This window comes from Nomascus leucogenys, chromosome 22a (assembly GCF_006542625.1).
Source record: "Nomascus leucogenys isolate Asia chromosome 22a, Asia_NLE_v1, whole genome shotgun sequence".
In the NCBI taxonomy this organism is placed as follows: Eukaryota; Metazoa; Chordata; class Mammalia; order Primates; family Hylobatidae; genus Nomascus; species Nomascus leucogenys.
In genome coordinates, this window is record NC_044402.1 from 107663097 (window position 1) to 107689134 (window position 26038).

The 26038-nt window shown below is 41.4% G+C and overlaps 1 protein-coding gene across 5 annotated transcripts in view; it reads right to left on the reverse strand.

The window, feature by feature from the left end:
• Nucleotides 1–26038, reverse strand: part of KLF7 (Kruppel like factor 7) — a 91195-nt gene that overhangs the window by 47329 nt on the left and 17828 nt on the right. For 2 of the 5 annotated variants that reach the window (XM_030802857.1, XM_030802856.1), the window contains exon 2: nt 1573–2203. In XM_030802857.1, coding sequence (XP_030658717.1) covers nt 1573–2203 — 631 coding nt within the window. Of the gene's footprint in view, nt 1–1569; nt 2204–26038 lie in introns of all 5 variants that reach the window. The other 3 variants (XM_030802854.1, XM_030802855.1, XM_030802858.1) reach the window with 2 other exon arrangements.

Here is a 26038-nt window from a genome sequence, read left to right on the forward strand (position 1 = left end):
CTGGAACCCAAATTCTGATGGGAAACCATGAGTGGGTCTCTATGCCTGAGCCATGGGATATAAACATTATGTTAGGAGACTGTCCCATGAACCAAGCAAGAGCCACACAGGAAATTAAGTTCAGAATTAGAGCAGTACAGGCCCAAGTCCTGGTGTGCAAGGAAGTAATGTCAGTCTTCATCCTCCCATGGGAATAACTCCGAGCTTCATAACAGTGATTTCCTCTGTCATATATTATATATTCGAACTTCAGGAAAGTTCTTCTCTACTACACAAAAACAGTTCATGGACCTCCAGAACACTACAACTGAAAGGGGCCTTAACAGCCAGATTGTTCAACAGATGTGGAAAATGAGGCCTGGTGAGGTAAAGGAACAGGCTCAAGGTCACAGAGCTGGACAGTGGCAGAGTTAGAACTAAAGACCAGGTTGTTCTGATTTTCCAGCCAACAATCTCTCACCCTGCACACTTCTTTGGTGGCACGGCCTAGAAGGCCCCCAGAGCATCAAACACTTTTCCTAGCTCATATGCTATCACTGATTTCTCTCCAAGAATGCTTTTATACTTCCACTTACACCTTTGGGGATTTTCCCTATTCAGCTCGCAGTGTGCAAACAGTATGCAAAAACCATACAGGTAGCACACTGTTGGAGACTTACTTAAAAACCACCAATCACAGTAATTGCTACTAGCATCCTAGGAGCCCAGGAAGAGACACCACCCCTAAGCTCCAATCTCAAAGCAGAGAACAAAGACCAGTTCCAAGAAAAATAAGAGTTTCACGCTTTTCTGCGTAAACCCCACTTTTCCAAATTATCTCATTGCTCAAAAGATCAGTATGATTGGAACTTAGGGATGGTGTCTCTTCCTGGGCTACTAGGATGCCCTGAGTAAAATACACAATCCCCATCCCTCCCCAACCCGCTCTTGCCACACACATAGCAATGTAATCACTTTAGCAACTTCTCAGTAACAAGCTCATTAAAAAGCAATTCTGTCATCTCTCCATAAAGCACGCGCCAGAGAACAATGCAAAAGAGGAGATGCCAATTAATTATAGAATGATCACATCTAATGAACTCTGAAACCCTCCTGCTGTTGGTGACTTTGATGAAAAATCAGGATGCTGGGAAAAGAGTGAATAGGGACACCCTAGCTACCTTGTTTAACTGTGAATGCTTTCAAATGCATCCTCAGATCCCAGTGTTGATCAAAACTGTGGAGCTACACTCACAAAACAATGCAAAGTGTCAGGAAAGCGACAAGTGTCTGTCTGTGTCACAAACAGCTGTGAGTCACTGCCAGGGCCCCCTTCAGCCATCCTCAGAACTGTGTAATTCTATGCTGTGGTTGGCACTGTAGGGACAAACCCATGTCCTGTGCTTGGGACATCTTGAGATCTTAAGGTAACAAGTGAGTCATTCTTTGTCCCTACCTGGGGCCTCCCGCCTGTCTATCACCTCCTCATCAGCAGGGGTGCCACTCCTCAGAACAAACAGGAGCCCTCCCACATGACGAGGCTACAGGAGGGGAAAGGAGAAGAAACCACGTGCGGCCAACTTGTACCACTACCTGTGTGAGTCCTCTGGTGGGCCTTTAAGTGGGAGCTTTTTGTATAAACTTTCCGGCACCCGTTAAACTGACAGCGGTGAACCCTCTTCTTGTTTTCGGGACATGCTTCAGCCCCTAGCCCTCCTTGGTCACTGTCGCTCTGTCCACTCTTAACGGCCCCCGCAGCCGTCACGGCTGCTGCAGCTGTTGCGACCCCTCCCACCTTTACGGAGCTGAGAGCAGCCTTCTTGGCCACCAGTTTCAACGTCACCGTGCCATCCACAGCAGAGAGAGTTTGTGAGGTTTTGACCAGATGGCGGCTGAGCTCAGGGGACGATGGGGGCGTTAATGAGGTCACTGCGTTGAGCTGGGCCTGGTTGACGGCTGTGTAGCTGTCTAGAGAAGAGCTGGCCGGCTGGAGGCTGAGGCAGGTCTCAGATAGCAACTTGTCCCGAGAGAGCAAGATGTCCACTGCCGAGCTCTTCTCACAGATGGCCGCTTCCACGGGGAGCAGCAGGGGGTCTAAGCGACGGAAGCTTTCCTCAATGCACGGGGGAGGGGAAGCGTGGAGGAAACAGTCCAAGTCCTCACCAAAGGTCTCTGAGATCCTCCTGGGCTCCGTCTGTAGGTAGCGTTCCAATTCAAGGCATGTCTGCGAGAGGAAGAAGGAGGGAGAGAAACAGCCATCAGAGGCACAGAACACCATGAGGCCACACGTTGACAGGCAGACGGGGAAGGTGCAGAGAGAATGGTTTCATGGCTTGCATCAGAAATGCTTTAGTAGAAGGTCTGACCTTGTTATTTATTCTCTGAATACCTCTGAAAGGTTCATAAGGGTCACATCACATGATTTCAATTACTCTAGCTGAAGGAGAACAAGAGCCCCAGAAGAACTATCTCATACCTTCGAGATTCCAGAGAACATCAAATGATGATCTCTTGCCCCTCAATCCAATTCAGCAGGTAAGATGCTCCAATTTCCCCTCTAGAAATTATCATGCAAGCAAGAAGCAAATAGAAACAGATAAGGTTTTCATACTAAGACAAGACTTCCCAGAGTCCAACTTCATTACTCAAAATAGACTTGAGCACATCACACAAGTAAGTCAGTTTTCCCACTTGCTTTGAAGAACAAGCCATGTTCACTCAAACTAAGAGGTGACCTCAGTAACAAACAACAGCAAGCCCTGCCTTGGGGATGGATTCCATAACCAGCAGGAAAGAATACTGTTCTAAAGAATGTCTACCATAAAATTTTTGAGGCACAAGACAAAACCCTTGTTGTTCATAGCAAGTCATTAAAATACAATGCTATATACTTTGTGGCAAGGGGAATAAATCCCATTTCAATGGTTTAGCATCTCTGACTACATGATAAAAATAAATTCAAACATAGCTATTTAGACCACTTAAAGATAGGACCCAACACATTTCAACATAAAATTTTCACCTGATAAAGAAACAGGGGAGAAGAACAAAAAAGTTTAGTTTCAACAAATCTTCATCCATGGCACTCTTAAGTTTTTGTAAGATGGAGGAGTGCTTTTATGGCAAAAGTCGATATTTAAGAAGTTTGTATTCTAAAGCCCTCTTCACTCCAAAATCCTACAATTCCAGAATCTTGTATAAAACTATGTTGCTAACTTGCACTATCAGCTCAATTTGCTCTGTCTTCTGGATTCAACAAAGAGCCACCGACGGCAAATTTAAAACGTGAGTAGCTCCAAATTTACTGCCCCCGTAAAGCTCCTATGTTTTCAACCGATGTTCTGATTCTAGGCGTTTATTCTATTAAGAATATATTTTAATGATATACCTAGTAGTGTTGTATCTGTCAAGGATTTTATTTTGGTGACATTTCAAAAGACTGGTTTTTAATCACACTTCTGGTAAAACTCTGCATTACTGAATAAGAAAATCAGATTTTTAACTATGAATCAGCTTTGGGTCTCACTGTTGATTTTCAACGGTAAGAACTAATGAATGGTTCCAATCTTCATTCAACACTCATGTCACAAGTGTTCATTCAACTACTGTGCTCACAGCAAGGTACACGGCTTTGTATGTGGTAGAGGGAGAAGATATAGCAGTAGGTCCACACGATGCAGGTATAAAATAAACAACCACAAGCTAAAAATTACATAAATTCACATAGAAATGTGATACCAAAAAAACAGTATAAAATGTGTTGATAAGTTCTTAGGGGCTGAGTGGACACCAAATTCTATACTCTATTAATGTAGTATTAATCAAGGAAAGCTTAGTGAAAAAGTAAGTTTTGATTCTGTTTTACTTATTGATTAAATAATAGCTCTGACTCAGTAGCTTCCCACCACTCTAAGTTAGAAACCAGTATGATGACCTTCTCAGGTCTAGAAATATGAATTATCCTCACTTGCTTCTTCTGAACTCCACTTCTCAAAAATTTCCCCTTCCTTATTCCATCTCATTGCTAGAAATTATCATTTACATCTCCCCAATATTGAAGCCCTCAGTCTTAGCTCCATTCAATTCATTTCTGAATTATAAGATTCTACTCCTGAAACCTCCCTTAAATTTCTTCTTCCCTTTCTGAATCATCACCTACCAAGCACAGTGCCTGGCACCTAACAGGTACATAATGTCTGTCAAAGACAAAGCCCACTTTATACTGTTACTTTGATCATTCTACCTCTTCTACTCTTCAAAAGCCATCTTTGAAACCCTACCCTGGACCATGCTGAGGAGGCAATTTTAGAAATGACCACTAATACATATCTCTGGGAATACAATTGCAATGCTTCTTGAGCTTTGCCCAAAGAGCAGTACCAGATCTTTGAGACACAGATATGTTTTAGGTAAAAATCTGTATGCCTGGGCAACACGAGACCCTGTCTCCACAAAAACTAAAAGAAAATTAGCCGGGTGCAGTGACTTGTGCCTAGTATCCCATCTACTCAGACGGCTGAAGTGGGAGAATCGCTTAAGCCCAGGAGTTCAAGGTTGCAGTGGTGAGCTATGGTCGTACCACTGCACTCCAGCCCTCTGGGCAAGACAGCGAGACCCTGTTTCTACCAAAAAAAAAAAAAAAATCGGCTGACTCATGGGTTATCAGATGTCCTTGAGGTAGTTCCCTGCCTCCTCTACAATGACTTTCACATACTCAATCATCACTGCCTGTGAATAGAGTTTTTGTATGCCATTTCTTTACATACTATCCAGCTCAAAGACTGAAAAGTCACTAAGATATTGTGATTATTAGAAGGCTCAGATCTCTTCATATTCAGAGTTCTGCAGGACTGAGATATTCTAAATACATTTACACACTCTTCTGGGAGGATTAAGTAACTTACCCAGTACACCCTGGTGTGAATTGCAGGAGCACATGAGTCATATTTATGATCTAAAGATGAGAGACATCTGATCACTAAAATGTGGAAAAATCTGGACCACTTCAGAGTGGCTATAACTTGCAATCCTAATACAAGGCATTCTTATTCCTCCTGAAAATTGAAGAAGCATAACTACCCATTGGGATGTGCTAGACAGTCCTGTCAAATCATTATGAAATGATTGCTGTCTTAGGAAATACACTTCTTGTATCTGCTGGAGATGAAGTTAAGGTAGAGGAGAAGATTTTGTCAATTGGAAACCCCAGTGAGGGGGTTAAAGACTTTTCTCATCAGGAGTATGGAGATTAAAATGTTAAGGATGAGGAGGATTCTAATATTAGATTATTTCCAAGCCAATGAGAACATTTACTTCCAACATTGTTTGTAAATGATGATGAGAACTCTCACAAGAAATGTCCATGATAGGCCGGGTGCAGTGGCTCACACCTGTAATCCTAACACTTTGGGAGGTCGAGGCAGATGGATCAGTTGAGGTCAGGAGTTTGAAACCAGCCTGGCCAATATGATGAAACCCCATCTCTACTAAAAATACAAAAAATTAGCCAGGTGTGGTGGTGCGCACCTGTAATCCCAGCTACTCAGGAGGCTGAGGCAGAAGAATCACTTGAACCCGGGAGGTGGAGGTTGCAGTGAGCCAAGATTGCACCACTGCACTCCAGCCTGGGTGAGAGAGCAAGATTCCATGTCAAAAAAAAAAAAAAAAATGCCTATGATGTTTGATGGGAATTGAGGTATTAATATTTCCTCATGGATTTTAATATACACACACATATATAGAGAAATAAATGTGTATATGCATGTGTGAGTATACATACATATATTTCCTAACTCCATCCACTGAAAGAAGCTACAGGCAAAGATAACCCGAGGAGCAATGAGCACACTTAGCCCGGGGATCTTGGTTTCTAAATATCATTATCCAATAAAGGGAACCAGGACTCCCTAGAGAAATAGTTGTTGGAAGGGCCAGAACAATGAAAATGAAAGTTGAGCCTAGAATATCATTGTGGTACCAAAAGATAAGGAAGTGCTCATAAAGTGATGAAGTCATGTCAGAAAGACTCAGAAGCCAACTTAAAGGAGCTCTCAATGGCCAAATGAATAATAATAGGTTATAATTCATAAAATAAATATCCCTGAATCCATACTGACATAAATAAATGACTGAATAAATTAAAAGATAGAAGGAAAGGGTCAGCTCCTCATTACAGTAAAATTATGATTCAAAACCACAGAAGGAATGATGGAAATAGAAAATCACCATTAGGCAAACAGCAAAGTAAAAATGATTACAAGTAAGAATTACCAATGGATGCTAAAACTAGTAGAAAGATGTATGATGAGAAACAAGGTATCTGCCTAGTTTCAAAGTATCCACCGAACAAAATATTTATTTGTTAATTACGAAGACAAAATATAATAACTTTACAGTGGAGAAACCTGGAAGAAACCACCTTAGCCATATGATCAAAGTTAGCAGCACAAGGAACAAGTAATACTGATCACATGTACCCCTGATATGATAAGCTGACAAGGATACAATATTATTCTATGATTATTCAAAATGGATAACCTCAATCTAATCATGAGAAAACAGACAAATTTAAATTGAGGACTATTCTACAAAGGAAATAGCCAGTTATTCTTTAAGTGTTGGGTCACAAAGAACAAAGAAAGACTGAGAAGTTGTCACAGACTGGAGGTGAATGAGGAGATATGGCAACTAAATGCAATGGATCCTGGCCTGGATCCTGAACCAGTAAAAGGACTGGTGGAAAAAATAATGTAATTCAAAGGAAGTGTATAGATTAGTTAATGATATTATATCAATGATAATTTCCTGGTTCTTATAATTGAACTATGGTTGCATAACATTAGGGGAAGCTGGACAAACAATATTTGGTAACTCTATGTATTGTTTTTGCAATATTTCTGTAAGTCTAAACTAACTTCAAAAAACAGAGAGAGATGAAGACCATCAGCAGGCTAAAAGTGTCTCTAAACTGTAAATTTGGATATAGAGTTCAAATGTTTTTCCACCAGAACCAGAGATTTACTCTGTTCGAATGATACTCTTGCCAGCATACTCCAAACCTGAGTCAGCGGATGTCAGTTTAATGACATAAATTATGCCTGTCTGGCACTCACCTTGGAGGTACAAGGCTTCCCTCAGCCTGACCTAACCATACAACTTAAGGCTTGAGCCACTGGATCAACCCCCAACCCCTAAAAAATTCATTACAGTCAGCAATGGGAAGAAAATGTTCCCGAGTGCAAAGTGATTTTCCTCTATATTGATGAGTCACAGATGAGCTTTGTGAAGACTCTCTTGATATCTCAACTTTGAAATGCATGGCTTCTCCTGGCTTCCTAATAAATATCACCGAAATTCGTATTGAAATGATCATCTTGAAACCTTTTTTAATACTCTCTTCATGCTTTTCATAGCCTTCTCACTTGTTGCAACATGCTTATTAAAAGTAATAATCCAAGACCTAGATAAAAAATAATAGACTTTAAACCTATTACTGCCTACTACATCTATGATAATTTTCCTACAAGGAGGACCTGACTTTTCCTCTCGATTTGTTTATTTATTCAATCATTTGTTTGTATCAGTATGAATTCATTTTTATTTTATTCTATGGATTGTAATCCACTATTACAATTATTCATTTTTGTTGCTCAGAGGCAGAAGTTTCCAGAGACAGGAGTTGAAAGAAAACAGGATAATTCAAGTTTTGTGGCACATATTAAGTTTATCAAAAGCTCTCTGCTGCTGGCAAGAGGCAGTTACTTTCACAGCCCTGAGAACAATATAAGACATTTGGTCATATATGGGCATGGTGCCAAGGTTACCAAATGGCTTCTGTTCAACCTGTCTTTATCTCATCATCAATTACGTGGAACTTGCCAGTCAGGATTGCACACATCTCCTGTCACATTGACTATTTCCCCTACAACCCTTACCTAAAGGGTTTCCTTCACCTATTTTTCTTGTCCTTACTTTCCCAAGCCCATATGCTCGAAACAATCTTCCTTTCACCTTCCCTCCCACTCATCATTCTTTCATTCAAAGTTCAACATAAAGTCTATCCCCTTCAGGGAGCCCAATCTAGAAAAAGATGGAGTCAAGAAAATACGCTGACTGTCAAGTGTTGAAAGACACTCCACTTCAACCCTGGACAATTAAACAGTATTTCCAAAATGAATCTTAGAGTCCACAGATTAGTGGGATGTCTGGTTTATTAAGATCATGATTTTAAAAGCATTGATATTTCTTATACCAGATGTTCCTAAACAGTAAAGTTAAGTGATTAGAGCTAAACCTGTACCTTTGTTTTCTCACATGGCAGATATGTCTAAGTGTTTGAAGTGATGGAGAGTTATAAAAGCTAGAACTTTCTGAAAAAATTAGCTAGAATCGTCTCACAACTCCCATCCATTGCAACCACTATAACTACAACCATGTTTAGTTGGGGCAGACTGTAGTCCAGCCTCTTCAATACCATCACTTTTCAAACAAATTATCTGGAACATAAAAGGTTCTAGTTTTTATTTCTGTGTCTTTTAATTTGAATATAAGACAAAACCATTGGTGCAATATTTTTGCTACTACCCAATAACTATGCCACTTTGGGTAATTATGGGAGTCTCTGGATCCGTGTATACTCAAGTTAGTACGTAAAACAAATTTAAAGAAATTGCAATTTTCTAATGACTTTTTCTGGTACAGAGTCAATGAAATAAATGGCCACCAACTATACTCAATGTTTCTAATCAATTTTCAGTCATTTGTGGTCCTTTAGCCAGCTGCCCTTAATCTCAATCATTCCACCTATCTCGCCTAAAAGGGCCAAGAGTTAAAAGTACAAAGAGATTAAACAAATTGGGGACAGAATGTAGATATAAAGCATGGGAAAGTGCAGCTTTCCACCGTGTGGAAACCTGCAAAGTCATGCTTCCTCTGAGATCAGATCTGGATCTGAAGGATGATGATGATGGTGGTGAGGAGGATGATGCTTCTGGCGAGGAAGGGATAGACTTTGGTTCCCAGAAGGAATGTTCACCTAAGTAATTGCACAAGCAGGTAAACTGCACTTGGCTGCCCAGGGGAGCCCCTTTCTGACATTTATTGTGTGGTTTTTGTCACATGCTATTAACCATGGTATCACAGTCCCCAAAGAGTTTGAAGTAAAGAAAGAGAGAAACAAACCCCTTGCCTTTCTCCTGGGAGGGTCCCAAAGTTCAATTAGCTTTTTTGTGCTTTGAAATCTTCAAACATCCCAGAATGGAAATTCAGAGTGACACAAAACAAGCTACTGTTAGGAGGGAAATGTGGGCTTCTTTCTTCAAGCCACCCTCTAAAATACTCATTCTTTTCTAACTTACTAGACGTGTTTACATATCACTTTTTAGCAAAAAAGGCAGATTCTCTGACTCCAGAAACCAACTTGAAAATCTGGATTGCAAAGACTGATATTGATGGGAACTTTGTGACTCTCTTTCTCTTCAAAGAATGATATGATGTAATGATTCTGACACATTCCTAGGCTTTCAAAATTAAGTCAGAATTCAAAGACAGGAAAAGATGTGGGAAGCATGGCCAGGGAGATCTGGTACATTTTTATCAGGAGTTGGAGGAGGAGGAAAAAGATGTACTATGCTTAATAAACTCAGGAGGTTCATGAGAGAATCTCAGATGCCAAGCATCTGAACTTTGTTGCCTGCCTTCCTGGGTTTCAACATTGTAAACAGGCTTGAGAAAGAAGACGGTAACACTGAATCTACCTCGTGGCAGAAAGGATGCATGAACCAGTGCAAGAATCCACCTTGGGAGACCTAGAGAGTGATTCCTAACAAGATATTAAGCATATGTTCACTTTTTCTTGACGTTCATGACCAGGAAATATTAGGAGAGTATGAATTTCGTCTAGAAAATGTGGATAATCAAGTAGACAGTATGAGTGAAAATCTTACTGCATTTTTTTTAGCTATTAGGTTAAAAGAAAACCCACATCAATAGCACACCCCAGAGGTACAATAGCATTACACATTACTGTCAGGATTGCTGAACTCCATGAAATAACCAGGGGACTACAACAAATGTTAAGACTGCATTGCTTTTGACTGTTTCTCACATCTACTGGTTGCTAGAGCTGAAACCAAGTTATATATTTCCCCCTGGTAATTTGTAAATTTTGAGAGACAATGCTGTGAAAACTAATTTAAATCTAAACAAACATGAAAGTTGAAAAATTTCTATCAAAACCTCTTCCATGTTTCTCTTCTCCTATTTTCAACAAACAAAGAAAATATTTGTATATGTTTCCTTGGGGAGGTGGGTGGTGAGGACGTTGGAGGGGGAGAAAGGAGACAAGATTAAAGGCCTAGGGAGAGGGTGATGTCTTTGAAATTACTTTCCCCAGGCACATGATGCAAAGCAGCCTCAAATACCCCTTTCATCTTCCAAGGATTCCTTAGTTGCAGTGCATAAAAGAAATTCCCAAAACAACTCAAATCTAAATTAACCATCAAAGTGAGCTTTAAAGTCACATAACCTGGGCAGAGCTGGTAGCTGTGGCCCAGGCCTCACACCCCTTGAAGGAAGGCACTGGGTTCCCCTACACTTCCAATAACTTGGAAATGCATTGTCCTCATTCATTATGTCTGTGATCCTCAAAATTCAGTGCGACCATTAGGGACATGATGGCCCATGCACAGAGAGGCTTCTCTAACTTGGTTTAGAGTTGTTTTTCCAGATGTTACTCTGCAGGACATACTGACTGGGAGTCTATTGGCCTGGCCTCTACCCACAGTGGCAGAGAGCCCTTAAGAAGAATTGCTCACTATTACTTGGCCACTGGACTATAACTAAATTACAACTTCTAAGTAGTCAAGAGACACTGCTCATGCAGAGCTGGGGCCTAGAAGATGCTCCTGTATGCTATCCCCTCATCTCCTATGCCCTCATCTCCCAACCAGGCCCCTATTCAGGTTGGCACACACTGGTGGAAATCCCATTTGTTACATATAGATTGAAAGCAAGTTGCATTAGACGGCCCTGCTTTGGTCATTACACTTCCACGGACAAAATGAAATTCACGCTTTAAAGAGTCAATAAAAAATGATCCTACCCATACTACTGGGAAGTGCAAAGGGCTAGATCTGGACTGAAAGTGAGATTTAAGAATGAGAAAATGCAGGAGAGACGCTCCAATGGGAAAAACCCATCACATCCCATGACAATGGCAACCAGTCCGTCCCTGCTCTGAAAGGAGAGGACTCTAACCAGTTCGTCAAGAGCCCAAGGACGTGGGAGGAGGCCTCTTTTCAGAGGAGTGATGGCTTCCCAAGAACAACAATGGCCCTGTCGCTTTTTTCAGCTTCCCATTAATTTTCCATAAAGAGCAGTTTTCTTGACGAGCGCTTGTGTCAGGCAGGGCCTGATGCTTCAGAAACCTGTAATTATTCTTGGCTCCCCACCCCCTACAGCCTCTGCACCTGTGTCAGTTCAAGGCACCAGCTGGCCATGTCTTGCCTCCTGCTTCTTAAGAGGGGGAGGGGGAGAGCCATCATTGAAAACCCAAACTCACATTACTCGCCTCTTCTTCCAAAATGCAACAACAAAACAAAAATTTTAAACTCACCAATCTCATTCCACCCCCCAGTGGATCTTGCCAAAGGAAACAAATAAACATTAATTGGCTAGAGAGCCCTCATTCAAACCAAAATCACTGAAAAACACAGTAACAGGGAAAGGTCTGACAAGGGATTATTAATCCTGTTTTACAGCCCGCTCTTAGGCACCCCCACCCGCTCCTGTTAACTTTGCACACACACTCACACACCCTCCTCAAACTCCCTGGGCCCCTTTACACTCAGTGGCCAAGATGGGAACATGCCGAACCAGTTACATCATCTCCCCTTCCTCTCCCAAATCACTTGCACAGGCTGACTCAGGCTACTGGGATTTTTTTTTTTTTTTTTTTTTTTTTTTTTTTTAAAGCAAACTCATTTCATTGGCTCCTTCCTGGAACACAGTTATCTCCTTCTCAGTTGGGTTAATTAATATACCCTTCCCTACCCCCATAAAAAACACACAGACACATACGATTACTTCTTGTACTCCAAAGCACAGCTGCACACGTGTACAACGTTCTCTCACTCCCTCGCAGCTTGAATTTCCCAAGAATAACAGGTTCAAAGCCCATTGGGCCCTCAGTGGCAGATGCAATTTAGTGGCTGGTAATCATAGAGGATGCTTTCAAAACGGAGAGCTTTGAGGAACTTCTACTGTGGAATGTTAAAGACAAGGTGGGGGCACTAGGAGGAATGTTTGTTCTACTCAGAATGCATAAAATGGCAGCCAAAAACATAATGAAGTCAAGCCCTAAGCTGTTTTTCCTGACACGGATTGTTGTACTTTTACTTGAGATACTTGGACTTGATTTCCCACAATGTTTAAGGTGGCTGTGTGGGTGTGCCAAGTGCCGCTCAACCCAGTTAAAGAAACAGACTGGCCATTTGCATACTGAGAGGCAGAAGAACAGGGGCCCAAGCATTGGCCCTGGAGCCAGACTGCCTGGGTCCAATATCAGGTTACACTACTTACTAGCTCAATCCCCCTGGGAGAAGTTAACCCCTCTGTGCCTCAGTTTCCTCACCTGTAAAATGGGGTAATAGTAGTACCTACAACACAGGAGCATTGTGAGAGTTCAATCAATTGACATATGCCAAGTACTTGGAAGGGCCTGGCATGCACACTCTGTATGTGGTAGCTATTCAATAACTAGTGTTATTTTTCATTACACTTCCAAACAGACATAAAGAAACCTATCGAGGGCACGGAGATGGAAAATAAGAAATACCAAATAAGTTTCCAGGGAAAGTAAACTTGTTGGATATAAAAGTTTAAGTAAGCAGGGACTCTGAGTTGGGAAGATCAACCCTGACTAGCTGGGTGACTTTAACTTCAATGGGCTCAGTTTTCTCATCTACCAGCTGAACTTCTAGGGGCCCACTAATCTGGAATTCTATGACGAAGCGAAACAGTAATAGGAGAGCAAAGACTGAACAGTGAGAAAAGCTCATTCAGAACAAGTTCAGAGGAACTGATAGATAGCTCTGCTGTCATTGAGTGGTTAAAAAAAAAAAAAAAGAGTTTGGAGAACCTGGAAGAAAGTGGTCTTTGAACCCTCCTCTGACAGGGACCTCATGGCCTTTATTAAAAGCCCTAAGACACTCAATAATCCATGTTTACAGGATGCTATGAAGGTTTAATTTCCTGCTTCACCATGGATACAAACCTCACAGCATCTAAAATGTAAACTTCATGAGAATGTGACTCCTCAAAGATACCAGACCTGTGCCTGCCTTGCAGCCTGCCTCAAGCATTTGTCAAATGAATGAATGAATGAATGAGTAATTGAATCAACTCTCAAACAATCAAAGTGAAAGTCAACAGTGATCACAATCCTGGGTAGGAAGAGATTCAAGAGTATCAGGAAAGCCAGAAATTCTTCCTTCTTCACCAAAAAAACATCAGAAGCAGCGTGCATGTGTTTATTACCAACATTTCTGGTAGAACACGTCAGTATTTTCAGAGTTAACTATAGGTGTTATTTACTTGTCTCTAACGTTTTTCATTTGGAAAAAAAAAATTAATGCTTACTGTCTGGGACATATCCATATTTCTAAACAGAGAGGCCAATTTAGCTTCACAGGGTAGCCCTGAGAGTATGCACCTGTGTTGGAAGTAAAAGCTGTCTCCTTGCCCTGGAGAATGCCCTCTCCCTCTGCCACTTCCTTTTTTCTCCTCTGGCCTCCAGAAACCACCAGGAAGAGAAGCAATTAAGATGAGTGAACAAAACACTATTTTCGATTGTCCTTTTTTATTGGTGAAAAGAACTCTGGCCTGGGAATCAGGTTCAGTGCCTGCCTTTCCCACACCACCCCTCCCCTTTCCAGCAAACTACTGAATCTGAGTAGAGAATTCACTTCCTTCCCTGAAAAATGGATGAACCACACTCTCAAAGACTCCTTCTGGCTCAAACTTCTTGCTGATAATCCTTCAGTGGCCTGTTGTCACTCTCAGTTCCTTACCACGGCAAACCAGACCCTACATGATCTGACCTTACTCTCCTCTACTCTTCTGCTTCTCCCCTTCAGACATGACACTTCTCGCACAAATGCCCCCAGTTCATCCCTCTCTCAGAGCTCTAGTAACTCCGTCTGCATCCCAGAACACAGACTCCCCACGTCACTGCACACCTGTTTCCTTTTCATTGATTATGTCTTAGCTTCATTGTCACCTACTTAGAGAATCCTTCTTTGACCTGCCTAGAGAAACTAGCCCAAACAGCCCATTCATTCTTCATCATACTACCTCATTTTATTTGCTTTTTATACTTACCAAGTCCTGGAAAGGTCTAAATTATTTGCTTGCATGTTTATCGTTTATCTTTCCCTACTAGCATGGAAGTTTCAGGAGAACAGGGATTTAGTGTATGTACCAGTGAATCCCCAGCACCCAGCACAGTACCTGGAAAAGACATCCAAAACATACTAGTTGAATCAATCGATGAACCAATGAAGCCACTAATCAATCCTGGAATTCCAGGGAACACGTGAGCTGGTGTCTCCAGCCAGAAAATCTATCCTAAAATGCTCACCTTATTAGGTCAAAAGGCTCCCTCATCATTTCTCCTCAGTTCAAGTTTTTACACTGAGAAGGCACTTGCTGATTCGTACTCATCAGACAGAAGCCAAATGGAGCCTCTTTTCAGGGTGGTCAGTTGTGGGTGCTCGTGGCTGCCCATTTCAAATAGACACAAAGAGAGCTTTTCTCCTCAGCAGTCCATATTGCATCACGCATTCACTAACATGAACAAAACCCACCCCTCCCCTCTCCTCACCTGCATGATGACTGCTTATTAACTGGTATCCTGGGGGAACAGATCAAAGAGAGAGGCTCAGCCCACTTTATTCCCATTCCTGTCACCTAACAGGATCTCCCGGAGAAAGGCAACTCCAGCCACTGGTCTCCGAAGCACTTGAGGGTCACAGGAATTCGTTCCCTGACATTAGCAGCCCCACTTCTATCAGTCCTCACATGAAAGGTCCTTAAATGAAGAGGTCCATTCAAACCTAGCAGTTGGCGAGGACTCATGTTTTCTGTAAGCCCCACACACCACTTACACAGGTGAGGTCCTTCAAAATTCCTATGTGGGCCCATCCTGGTATCCTTGCCATAAATTCCTAAACACAGAAGCTTTTCCTTCCCTTCCACTCCCTTTAAGAATTTTACATGAAAAGGTATCTCTACCGAGACGTGCTATTTATTTCAGGATCATTATTTCACAGATACAGAACCCTCGAACACTGAACCTGGAAGTGAGCCAAAATCCAATTAAGAGGGTATGGAGTTTGAACTAGGCAGGAGTGGAGGATGGAAATATGGAATATATGCAGTACAGGGTTCCTATGAGTGTGAGTGTGTGTGTGCATGCACGTGGGCATAGTGTGCCACTGTCAATGAAGTGTAGATTCTCTTTAATGTATTTTGGATGCCTTTCTTTCTAAATCTTTCGTTGTCCCCAGAGTCACAAAGCTGTTCTTTCTCTTATTCATTATGTCAGGCAATAGGAATTTTTCCCATCCTGGCTGGGGAAAGATGAGGGAGAGGGGAAGAGTTGATGTTCCATCATGTAAAGAAAAGTAAAATTGTGCTTAGCCCAATTCTGAACCCCATTGCAATGTTGCAGATTTCAAATTAACAATTCAACCCAACATGACAGGGAAAAAATCAAGTGCTGAGGCCCTGAAGTTTGGATTCCAGTAGCTCTGGCACCTCACTTAACCTTAGGTGGCTTGACTGATACCAAATGACATGCACTTTCAGGCACACCAGACTCTCACTGAAGAAGAGACACTAATTTGAATCATCACTGCCATCCCCTCTCCCCTTTGTTCCTGTCTGAACCAATTTCCATATAGTTTCAAAGAAATCATCAGCCCATGCAAAGGGGAAATCCCAGTGGAGCAAGAACTACATTAGCAGCATAAGGGGGAAAATCTAATTTCCAATCCAGTTGCTTTGTTGTTTCAACCTCCAAGGAAGGTTGCTACATATGCACAACACAAATTAAGTTTTAAAACACCATCATGATTTAAAATTAATAAAAACTCTCATGGGAAAAAGGTGGTCCTTGATACAAATCTTCTCATACAATGAAGGTCAACTCCACCAGAGCTTGTGGGTAGTCTGGGTCTTTGAGGTCTCAATCATCTCAGCCAAAAAAATATTTAAGAACAGCATATATTCATTGAAACCATTGCATCTGCTACTTATAGTTAACGGTGAGTTGATTCTTAGTCTAAGGCAGTATCCACATTAAGAATTCTTAAACTACCTTGTTGACAGATCCCATGGAAATGTATTTTAATGGTCCAAATTAAGAATTCTTTTTTGGCATGACAAGATATGCCAATACAATTTCCTAGTGCCCTACTTACTAGAATAAAACTCATGGCAAGACACCAGTGTGACTACATCATTAATTAACCTGAACCACATACCGGAACATTGCTGCTAATAAAACTCCTCTATAAAGAAAACATGTTTTCTCTGCTGAGAATCCTGGAATGTAGGCCCCAGCAGAGCTGCTGCCTTAATTAAGGAGATATTTCGATGTTTGTGTCTGTGTCTGCGATTGCCATGAAATTTGGTCATTTATTTGGCTTGATCTTCAATAACTTGAGTTCTTCCTTGCGTGTGCTTTTTTGGAAAAGAAAATGAAAATGGTGCCTACACTATCAGGATTTGCTAACTATGTGAATGAAAGGATCATTTTTGCTAAGGTTGGGGATGCTTTATCCTCACTATTTTAAAAGCACACCCTGAGCTTTCAGCCCATGATGTACTGAATCAGAGACCTGTAGAAACCTTCCATTTTCTCTAGAAAACAGGCTGACAGAAACAGGAACAAAGTTATAACAACTCTAACACCCAGGTGAAACTGGGATTTTTCCAATCCATTCCATATGAAATGACATACATTTCTTTTTTCTTTTACAGAGTATTCTTTTGTGAAAGCATCTGAAAATGCTTATCAATACTTATCTGGTAATCTTGTAACCTTGGAGTCCCCCTGTGAGCCTGTAATAGGCAGCAAAGATTAAAATCCCCATCCTATTTATGGGGAACCTAACTTAGTAAAGAAAACTGAGTTTTTCACCGTTCTGTAACCATACTACCAAAAAGACCAGAAACAGAACGAAAAGTTTCCTGGCCACTAACAATTAGGTTTTTTTTCTGGTCCAACCCTGAACTCTCCACCAAGGATCTCAAAACATTCTAAAAATCCAACAAATCATTATCTCTTAGTACCTTGGAAAAATAAGGATTCCTGATGAAGATTTTGGATCTTCTCAAGTTGGAAATCACCAGATCCCAAACTTCATTTCATAAGCTTTTCAACTACATTTCTCTATGTAATCTCTCCTAGTGAGACTGGGGCAAGTAGTCTTGGTTTTGACAACACCCTTAATTATGCAATTTCCGAGTTTTCTCCGGTCATTGCATGTCTTGGTTGAATTGTTAAAAGCAAATGGGATTTCAGACATTTCAACCTGTCAACATCAAGTGTAGTCATTGAGAGGAAAAGAAATAGAATTAGAATCATTTTTTAAGATTTTTTTTTTCTTTTTTGAGACAAGAGTCTTGCTCGGTCACCAGGCTGGAGTGCAGTGGCGTAATCTCGGCTCACTGCAACCTCTGCCTCCCAGGTTCAAGCGATTCTCCTGCCTCAGCCTTCCGAATAGCTGGGACTACAGGTGCCTGCCATCACACCCAGCTAATTTTTGTATTTTTAGTAGAGATGGGGTTTCACCATGTTGGTCAGGATGGTCTCAATCTCTTGACCTCATGATCCACCCACCTCGGCCTCCCAAAGTGCTGGGATTACAGGCATGAGCCACCAGGCCTGGCCTGTTTTTTTAAGATTTGAATTGAGAAAACTTACAATTTATTGAAGACCTTATTTTGGTTATTTGATTAATACCAAATACATAGAAACTCAAATTTATATAATTTTTAAAGGGGGGATTTGAAACTGCTATCCAGCATTTTAAAAAACATTTTCTAATTTTAATAAATATGAAAATACAAATTGGACTAAATAAGTCAACATTTTTCTCCCAGTCCTTAGAGACTAATGCATTTTCCAACACCAGTATTATCTATCACCCATCCCTTTTGTTCAAAATAGAAAATGCAGTGAGGAAAAAAAAAGCATGTAAGAAATAGAGGCAACAAGAGGAGGAAAAGTAGGAGCAATGGAAAACAGATGAACAGTAAGCATCTCATTCTTGTATAAAAATCTTGGATGCCAGTAGCTGCTCCCATCAGTAACACACCTCTAACCAAGAGGATCATCAAACTCTGGGAAGCAGATCACCTCAAGGGCACAATTTACACTTGGCCCTGCTCCCTACATGGAGCCTAAACATTAGTTGTGTCTATAATCACCTGTTAGTAACAGACTAAAAAGAAGGGTGGGCCAGTGGGTGAGGAAGACTATTGTGATTCAGAAATGTATGGTGGTAGAAGACCATTTCTGTTAAAAGCAGGCAATTAAGTATCTCCTTGTAAGGGGTACCTGATCAGACTTGGACACAAAATCCTTCAACTTTGAGACTTTTTATAGGTATGTAAAATAAAAGACTTTTTATAAGTATGTAAAATAAAAGACAATGTGGAGTCATGGAGAGAACACAGACAAGTCAGGATAACTTCTACCAGCTCCTTCTACATAATTAGCTCTATGCGTTTCCTCAAGTCATCTCATCTTCAGTCTCTGGTTTCTTTATCAAGAAACCAAAAGTATTAGTATATATATATATAGATAGATATATAAACTGGACTATATATATATCCTTCCCAATGGTATGAAAATCCTCTGTGAATATAATAAATTTCTCATGACCAAATCTTGTTTGTTTAGGGAACCAGGGTACGAGGAAAATGGAATTCCCTACTCTGATCCCTCTGCTTACAGCAGGGCCATGCTCCAGGTATCTCAATTTCAGACTCTGGACTGCAGTTTCTGCTCAGTCTCCTAGACAAGGTCCCATGATACAAGACCACATACTTGTCCTTAGGGTGCTGCAGTAGGTAGATGCTATTTCTGAGGATGCTTTCCTCTAAAAGGTAACACATCTTCCCATAAATCTAGGTTAGGAATCAAACTCAAACACATTCAGGGACCAGGAGCATAACATACATTAGTGAAACAGTCAAAGAATATGACAATAGTGAGGGGTGGGGACTGTGGTAAACTGGATAGCGCATAGCATCTAAAAGGGGAAGTTGGTACATAGCACCAGCTCATCGATATCATGTGGAACACAGAGGTCCAGAGTTGTCAAGTGTTTTTAAAGGAAGCCCAAATCTTTTGGGGTTTATGTGGAATCTCCCCAATTGTTTCAATGTTGGCAACTAATATTAAAAAGTTAGAGTGCGTGAGACAAGCAAAGGGCCTGCAGCTGCCAGTTTGAGCCTTCTGTTCCAAATGAAAGCAGAGGCAAAAGAAAAAAACAGAGGCATATTTAGGCAGTTCTTTCTTCCCTGTGGATCCAAATTATGGTGTAACTGTCTCTTAGGGTAGTTACCAGCTGGAGAACCTTAAGCCTCACATCCCAGAGAGTTTCCCTAAGAAATCCCTTATTTGAGGAGAGACCCAGCTGAAGGAAATAATGATGAGCTGCACTTTCATTTGGCCCTGCTCAGCTCCTCCTGCCCCGCAGTACTCGGCTGGAATCCCTGCTCTCAGTAAGAATCTTGTTACAAGAATGAGAGATCTGTAGAGAAGGCACCGTGAAATGTCAAGCAGGAAGAGGCAAGAGCTCTGACAAATCCAGTGAGCCTTGAGGTCTGGCACCAAGCTTTAAACTTCTTTTGGGCATAATAAATAGCTGCTCAATAAATACTTCTTCAATGAATTTTTTAAAAATCTTGATTAGGAGCTACTATTATTTTTCATTGCATGCTCTTCACTGAGGTGACTGGGAGATTGGTAGATTTTGCCCAATAAGATAATGCCTCGGGAGAAAAAGCTCTGCTAAGATAAACAGGTGACACCTCTTTGAACTCTGATGGCCTTTCGGGGCAGGGTCTGTTATCTTGTACTTCTTTCAAATTAATTCAACAATTATTTACTGAGCTTCCACTTTATATAGGACATTGTGCTGGAGACTTCAAGGGATTCTAGAGCTCAATATCTGCCTACAAGGTGCTCATGGTATCATAGGAAGAAAGGGATAGAAATACATGCAATTCAAGATAACACAGCACATGCGACTAAGAACTAGGCTGAATAAAGTGGTATGGTAACACAGAGAAGGAACCCACTCACTCTCCCTGCAGAGGTCAGTGAAGGCCTTGTGAAGAAGTCACATTTGAAACAGACCTTGGCAAATGAGTGAACTTTTGCCAAGTGGAGAAAGGGAGCAATGACATTCTAAAAAGTGCACACAGTGTGAGCAAGGGTGTAGAGAGGTGAAAGCCCCACTGTGTGTGTGGAAAAGGATGAGCAGTCTAGGGTTCTGATGAATGGGGTACACGTTACGGAGCAGCAACAAATGCACCCCCTCGGGCCTAAAAAATGTCTTCTATTTTTGGCTGCCAATTACATTGGTGGTTTGCTCTGGGTTAAGCTTTGCCAACGCACTTCTAAAAGGCAGTAGCTGTTTCTCTAGATCTTCAGTGATAACTCAGGGAAAGATTAAAGAGCTCAAAAGATATTAGTGAAACTCAGTAGCCGTATTAATGTTGCCTAGTGATATTCCTGAACCTAAATGTCAAAGAAATCATTCAAGGCATTTTCTTTTTCAGATTGATACTCCCAATTTAAAAAACAACACAACAACAAAAACATAACAAATCAAAATGAGGACAAAACCCAAAAAGATGGAAATAAATACTACCAAAAAAAACTTAGCTAAAATACAATGCCACTGGATTAAGCACAGAATTAAACTCATCTCTGAGTTGCCTGGTAGCTGAAGCAAAAAGATCGAGTTAGGAAATTCTCGTCATCAAATAAAAGAAATGTCAGTTCCTCAGAGATCAGTTGATCTTCACACGTAGAGTTTAAAGTAAATGGAGAAGGAGGAGGACAAGAAAACGAGGAAGAGGAACAAAAGGAAGAAATGACATGAAAAAAAAATCCCTCTATTTACCAAAAAAAAAAAAAAAGTTAAAATGTTTTTATTTAAAACCCTCAAATATTTTGTCGGTTGAGGGAACTGAAGGTTCAGGGCCTGGGTATGTTTTTCTGCTTTGTAGCCTCTCTCTGTTGATGTTTTTCTGGCTTTCTAAGCAAAGAGGAAACCTCACCCATTCCTGTAGACATGCATTTATGACCACATTCTCCTGGCCAGTAACCCTCCGTGGCTCGTGGAGGCTCTCTCAAGGGTGGCATGTCAGGCAAATGGATTTGGCTACGGAGCTACTGCTTCTGTGGCTACTACTCAGATTCAATGCAGGCGCCTTCAGCGAGGGCTCCAGGGCAAGGCTCACTCATTAAGCACAAAATGTGCAGGCACATTTGACCTTTGTAAATCCAGCCCTGGTCTGAAGCCTCTAGATTCAAAACAAAAGCTTCAGGGCAGGAAAGAGAGTTACAGGAGGCACACTTCCAGCTTGGGGCCCATCCCCCACACATTCCCCCTGTGACTGAGAGGCTCACAAAACCAATAGAGCAGCATTATTAACTCTGCAATATCATAAGAGAGGGCTTCGCTCTCTGCCTTGGTGGAGAGAGAGAGGCCGGGGGAGGGGCAGGCTGGCTCCAGGGGAAAGGATGCTTCATTAGAGTCTTAACTCAAGGGAGGCAACTGCTGTGTAAGCGCAACAGATGAACGCAATGTAGAGAGGCTCCCATAAAAACCCTGGCCCTAGTCTAGGAGTTGTCACAGTGGGGAAAAAAAAAGCATAGCTAGACTGAGCAAAGGCTGGGTGGCAGAGAGCTGTCGTTTGGCATAGACTTCCAAAATGCCAGCAAGTGAAAAGTCATGTCAAGGGACCAACCTAAGGCAGAAGTTTTAAATGTGTCATACAAATGGGATGCTCCTTCATCTGCAGTCACAAATTTTAAAGCATCCCCTGTCAATCATTTTTCACTCTGTTTTCTTGGGTTACCGACAAGTACCCAAATGAACACTTCCAAATTTTTTCACCAGAACGAAATAATAGCTCTACTTCATGAAAATGACACCACCAACCCTATCCTTGTGTTCCTTCTGATTTGCCTAGGACTCCCACCCAGCTGGGTCACTGTTTCCCTCTCATAGGTCATATGACTCAAGCCAACTGCCTCTATCACCAACTCCCATGACACCCAATGAACACAAGTCGGCTCAGTCTTCCCCTTTCTTTGAAGATCTGTGCTGGTCTTTCGGTCACCCTGCAACCATCCCCAAGCAGCATCCATATTTGTCATTTCAGGGCAGCAAATCTGCTGACATTAAAAGTAAACCAACTAAGTTTTCAAACACATCTTAATCCCCAAATCCTTCCTCCAGTCATGCAGATCAAGTAAATGTCTTATCTTTATGAAGTCGTGGTTGGCTTCAGCTTCTCTAATTCTGGCGTTTGATTCTAGATAGAAGGTTAAGTACTCCCTGTTGCACATCAGACTTGCATCAGTTCAATCCATTTGCTGTTAAAGAAGCACCACACTTCCCAGAAAGGTTTTTTTCCCCTTTAGCCACACACCAAGCCAGAATCAGACAAATGCAGCCTGAAGTATTTATTGTTATTATTCACATCTGTCAACAGGGACAGTGACAACTCACCAGTCAGTTCTGGGGCACAACTTAAGGAACGGAACTCTCCTATCTATATTGTAAAAACAAATTGCCACCATTGATGACCATAACTACCTGCTGCTTACATGTATACAGACTTTGTTAGGAAATACTGTGCAGTAACATATCATTAAGGCCTTACTGGCAGGCTCAGTCAAAATCTCTTATTTGACATGATTTAATATGTAACATGGAAAGACCCAATAACTTTTCCTATTCTTTACTTCACTCATTTTTTTCCAATGGAAGAAATACTACAAATATACTAAGAAAGAAGTTGAGGGTTTCTTTTAATAAACCTTTAAACAATAATACACTTATTCAACACTAGCAATATACCTACTATATAAAGTATGACAACTTTTTTGCTTAGCAAGATGAAAATTACAGGTAGATACATGGATGGGAAGTTATAAAACCCAAAAAGAGACTAATCATAAATGAAATACAGGTGTCTGAAAGTTTTAAGTGTTCTCAATGTCTGTTCCATTTTAGATTCCTTTTGAGTGGTAACTGTAAACTTCCAGGAAAAAGTTTTCAGAAGAACATTTTTGGGAAGATGAGTAGAAATATTCCTTGATTATTCACTGTCAGATGTGACTGTGAATGTCACTAAGGAGTATTCTTTCCTGGCACCCTAATCTTTCCCTTATTTCCCAATCACAATTTAAACTTCTGTGCCTATTTATCTTCCAGGTCCACCTCTAGACTTTAAGCTCCATAAGAGCATGGGCAATGTCAGGTTCACCACTGCATCCTCAGCACCTAGCACAGTGCGTGGCACACGGAAGGACCCCAGGAAAGGAAGAAAGAGATAAGGAATGAGGAAAGGAAGGAGAAGGATGGAGAAATTAAGTGAATCAATTAAAGAAAGAGAACCAAAAAATCACCAAAGAGAAATAAATTACAGCGATGAAATTAAGCATTCTCTGCTTCCTTCTCAAGAGTTGCAATGGTTTATTATGAACGAGTATGACCATTCTAATGGCTTCATCCCCTGCTGATGGGTGATGGACCCTGCTCCAGCAAGGGCCAGTCAACTGCAGGACTACAAGTAGATAACATTCTGATATAAAGTGACCAACAGGCAAGTGGACAAGTGAATATATAAAGGACAAAGCCCTCTATGCAGCCAGGGTGTTTCTGAGATTCTCCTGTTCTCATCTCTTCATATATATCACCCTTCCTTCCATTGAGGCTACCATCTATATTCCTCACATTCTCTCCATTTTCTCTTGCAGGTGACTTTGGGGGAATTCAAGACACACTAGAATCAAGCATATCTTGGATCACTCCCCTCCCCTGACCACTCCCAGTCACTTTCTGGCCTGTGCTCTTCAAGTACCAAGGCCTGGAACAATATGGCCTTGCCCCCTTCCCCTGAGTCAGACCAATGTAAAGCTGTCACAGCTGCTTCCTGTCTTGCTTTCTGCACCAGATCCCTTTCCCTTGCTTTACGGGACCCTCCCCTTTACCTCCTCTGGAATATTCCCTTCTCTTGGTCTCCTTTCTCCTTAGGGGACCCTTTCTGTTTTTCTGTGTTTCCCTTGGGGGTCTCCACTCCCACAAATAAGTATCTTCCAGGATATCCTGGAAGTAAGGCTTCTGGACTTCCTTTCTTCCTTTTACTTATTCCTGCTTAAGAGAGAAAGTGGTAGCACTGGAAGAAAAAACAAAAAGAAGAAAAAAAAAAACAGAAAAACAGAAGAAAGAGAAAACAGTGCATGGCCTATTCATCTCTCATCCGGCCTCTTTCCTGGAGGGCTTTACTCTGCCCTCTTCCATGAAGGAAGCAGCTTGGGGCCAGAATATGAATGCCCCACTGATGCCCAGATAGGACAGGTAGGGCGCGGAGATTCCTGGCAACCTGCTATTCTATGCGACATATACTTTCCCGTGGTGTAAGTCAGCCCATGGGCTAGAAGGGGTTGGGCACAGGGTAAGTATGGGGAAGCTAGATTGAGACTGCACTTGCCAGTTGGGTATAAACCCAGTTTCATTAATAATAAAGCTGATATTTGACCTCTGTCTGGTTCCTATACCTATCTTCTTAAATAGGTTGAGAGGGGTAAAGTGCGGCAAATTTGTTGCTCCCATTAAAAGAACAGCAATTGTACTATAATTATAGACAGTGGTTAGTGGTCCAAATTATTGGTCCTCTTAAGATGCCTGCTGTTTTTTCAGTTAACAAATAAAATTTCAAAGAACAGAAACACAGGATAACATAAGTGGTCCACCATTCCATCACCCAAATTGCTCTTTAAAAAATTAAAAGCAATGATCATATATGAAGGTCGAAAAATTGAAACAGAACAGAAAAGGTATAAAAAGTAAAAATCTGCCTTTCTTTGCCCCCAGCACTCTCCCCTCCTTCTCCCTCCATTTGTCAAGTACTTATATATCCTTTTATTTGAAGTGCTATGCATATCAGCATACATAATAGACACTTTTATTCCTTCTTTTTTTCCTCATTTACAGAAGATAATTGGCTTTTCATTTTAACAGCTGAAAGGCCCCAGGTGCAGAGTGGCTGGGGCGGAAGAGTCTGGAGGCTTCTATCCCCCACTCCACCCTCTGCCATGGCTTCCCTGGCCCCATAAAGATTTCACCCCTCTTTTCTAGGTGTTCTTACGACCACACCCATCCAATTCCCTCTGAGAAAGTGCCTGAAAATAAAATACGTCTTAGGATAGCTACATGAGATGGCGCCATTGGGAGAAGCTGGCAAAGCTCCTGTATAACACGATATGCCGGATACTAACACCAGCCCCTGGCCTCGGTGGCTTCGATGGGTTCTGCTGGCCAAAGTCGTAACATCAGCCAGTTCTTGAAATGTTTTAGGATGTGTTAGATTTTCTTTAAAAGACAAAACCATGTTTTCCAATAAAGCTAACTGTAGTGAACTTGGAATGTTACCACTTGATCTGAAACATTTTTTTAATAGTTGAGTAAGCTCCTATCTGCTTTTTAAAAATCAAAACTAAACCTTAAAAGTACATAAATATTTAATTTCACAGAGAAAGGTATGGCTCTCCAGATGGGGAGTCTGTCCAATTCATGATCTCAAGCATTTTATGGCAACACTTCCCTGCAAATCATATTGGTGGCAAAAATCCAGCTGCATACTCAAGTGCTTTGTCACATTCCTGATCCCAGAATTTAATTTCTCATGTGAAAGTTTGAGCCAAAGGTATGTCCCAACAAATCCCTACAGAGGTTGGTCG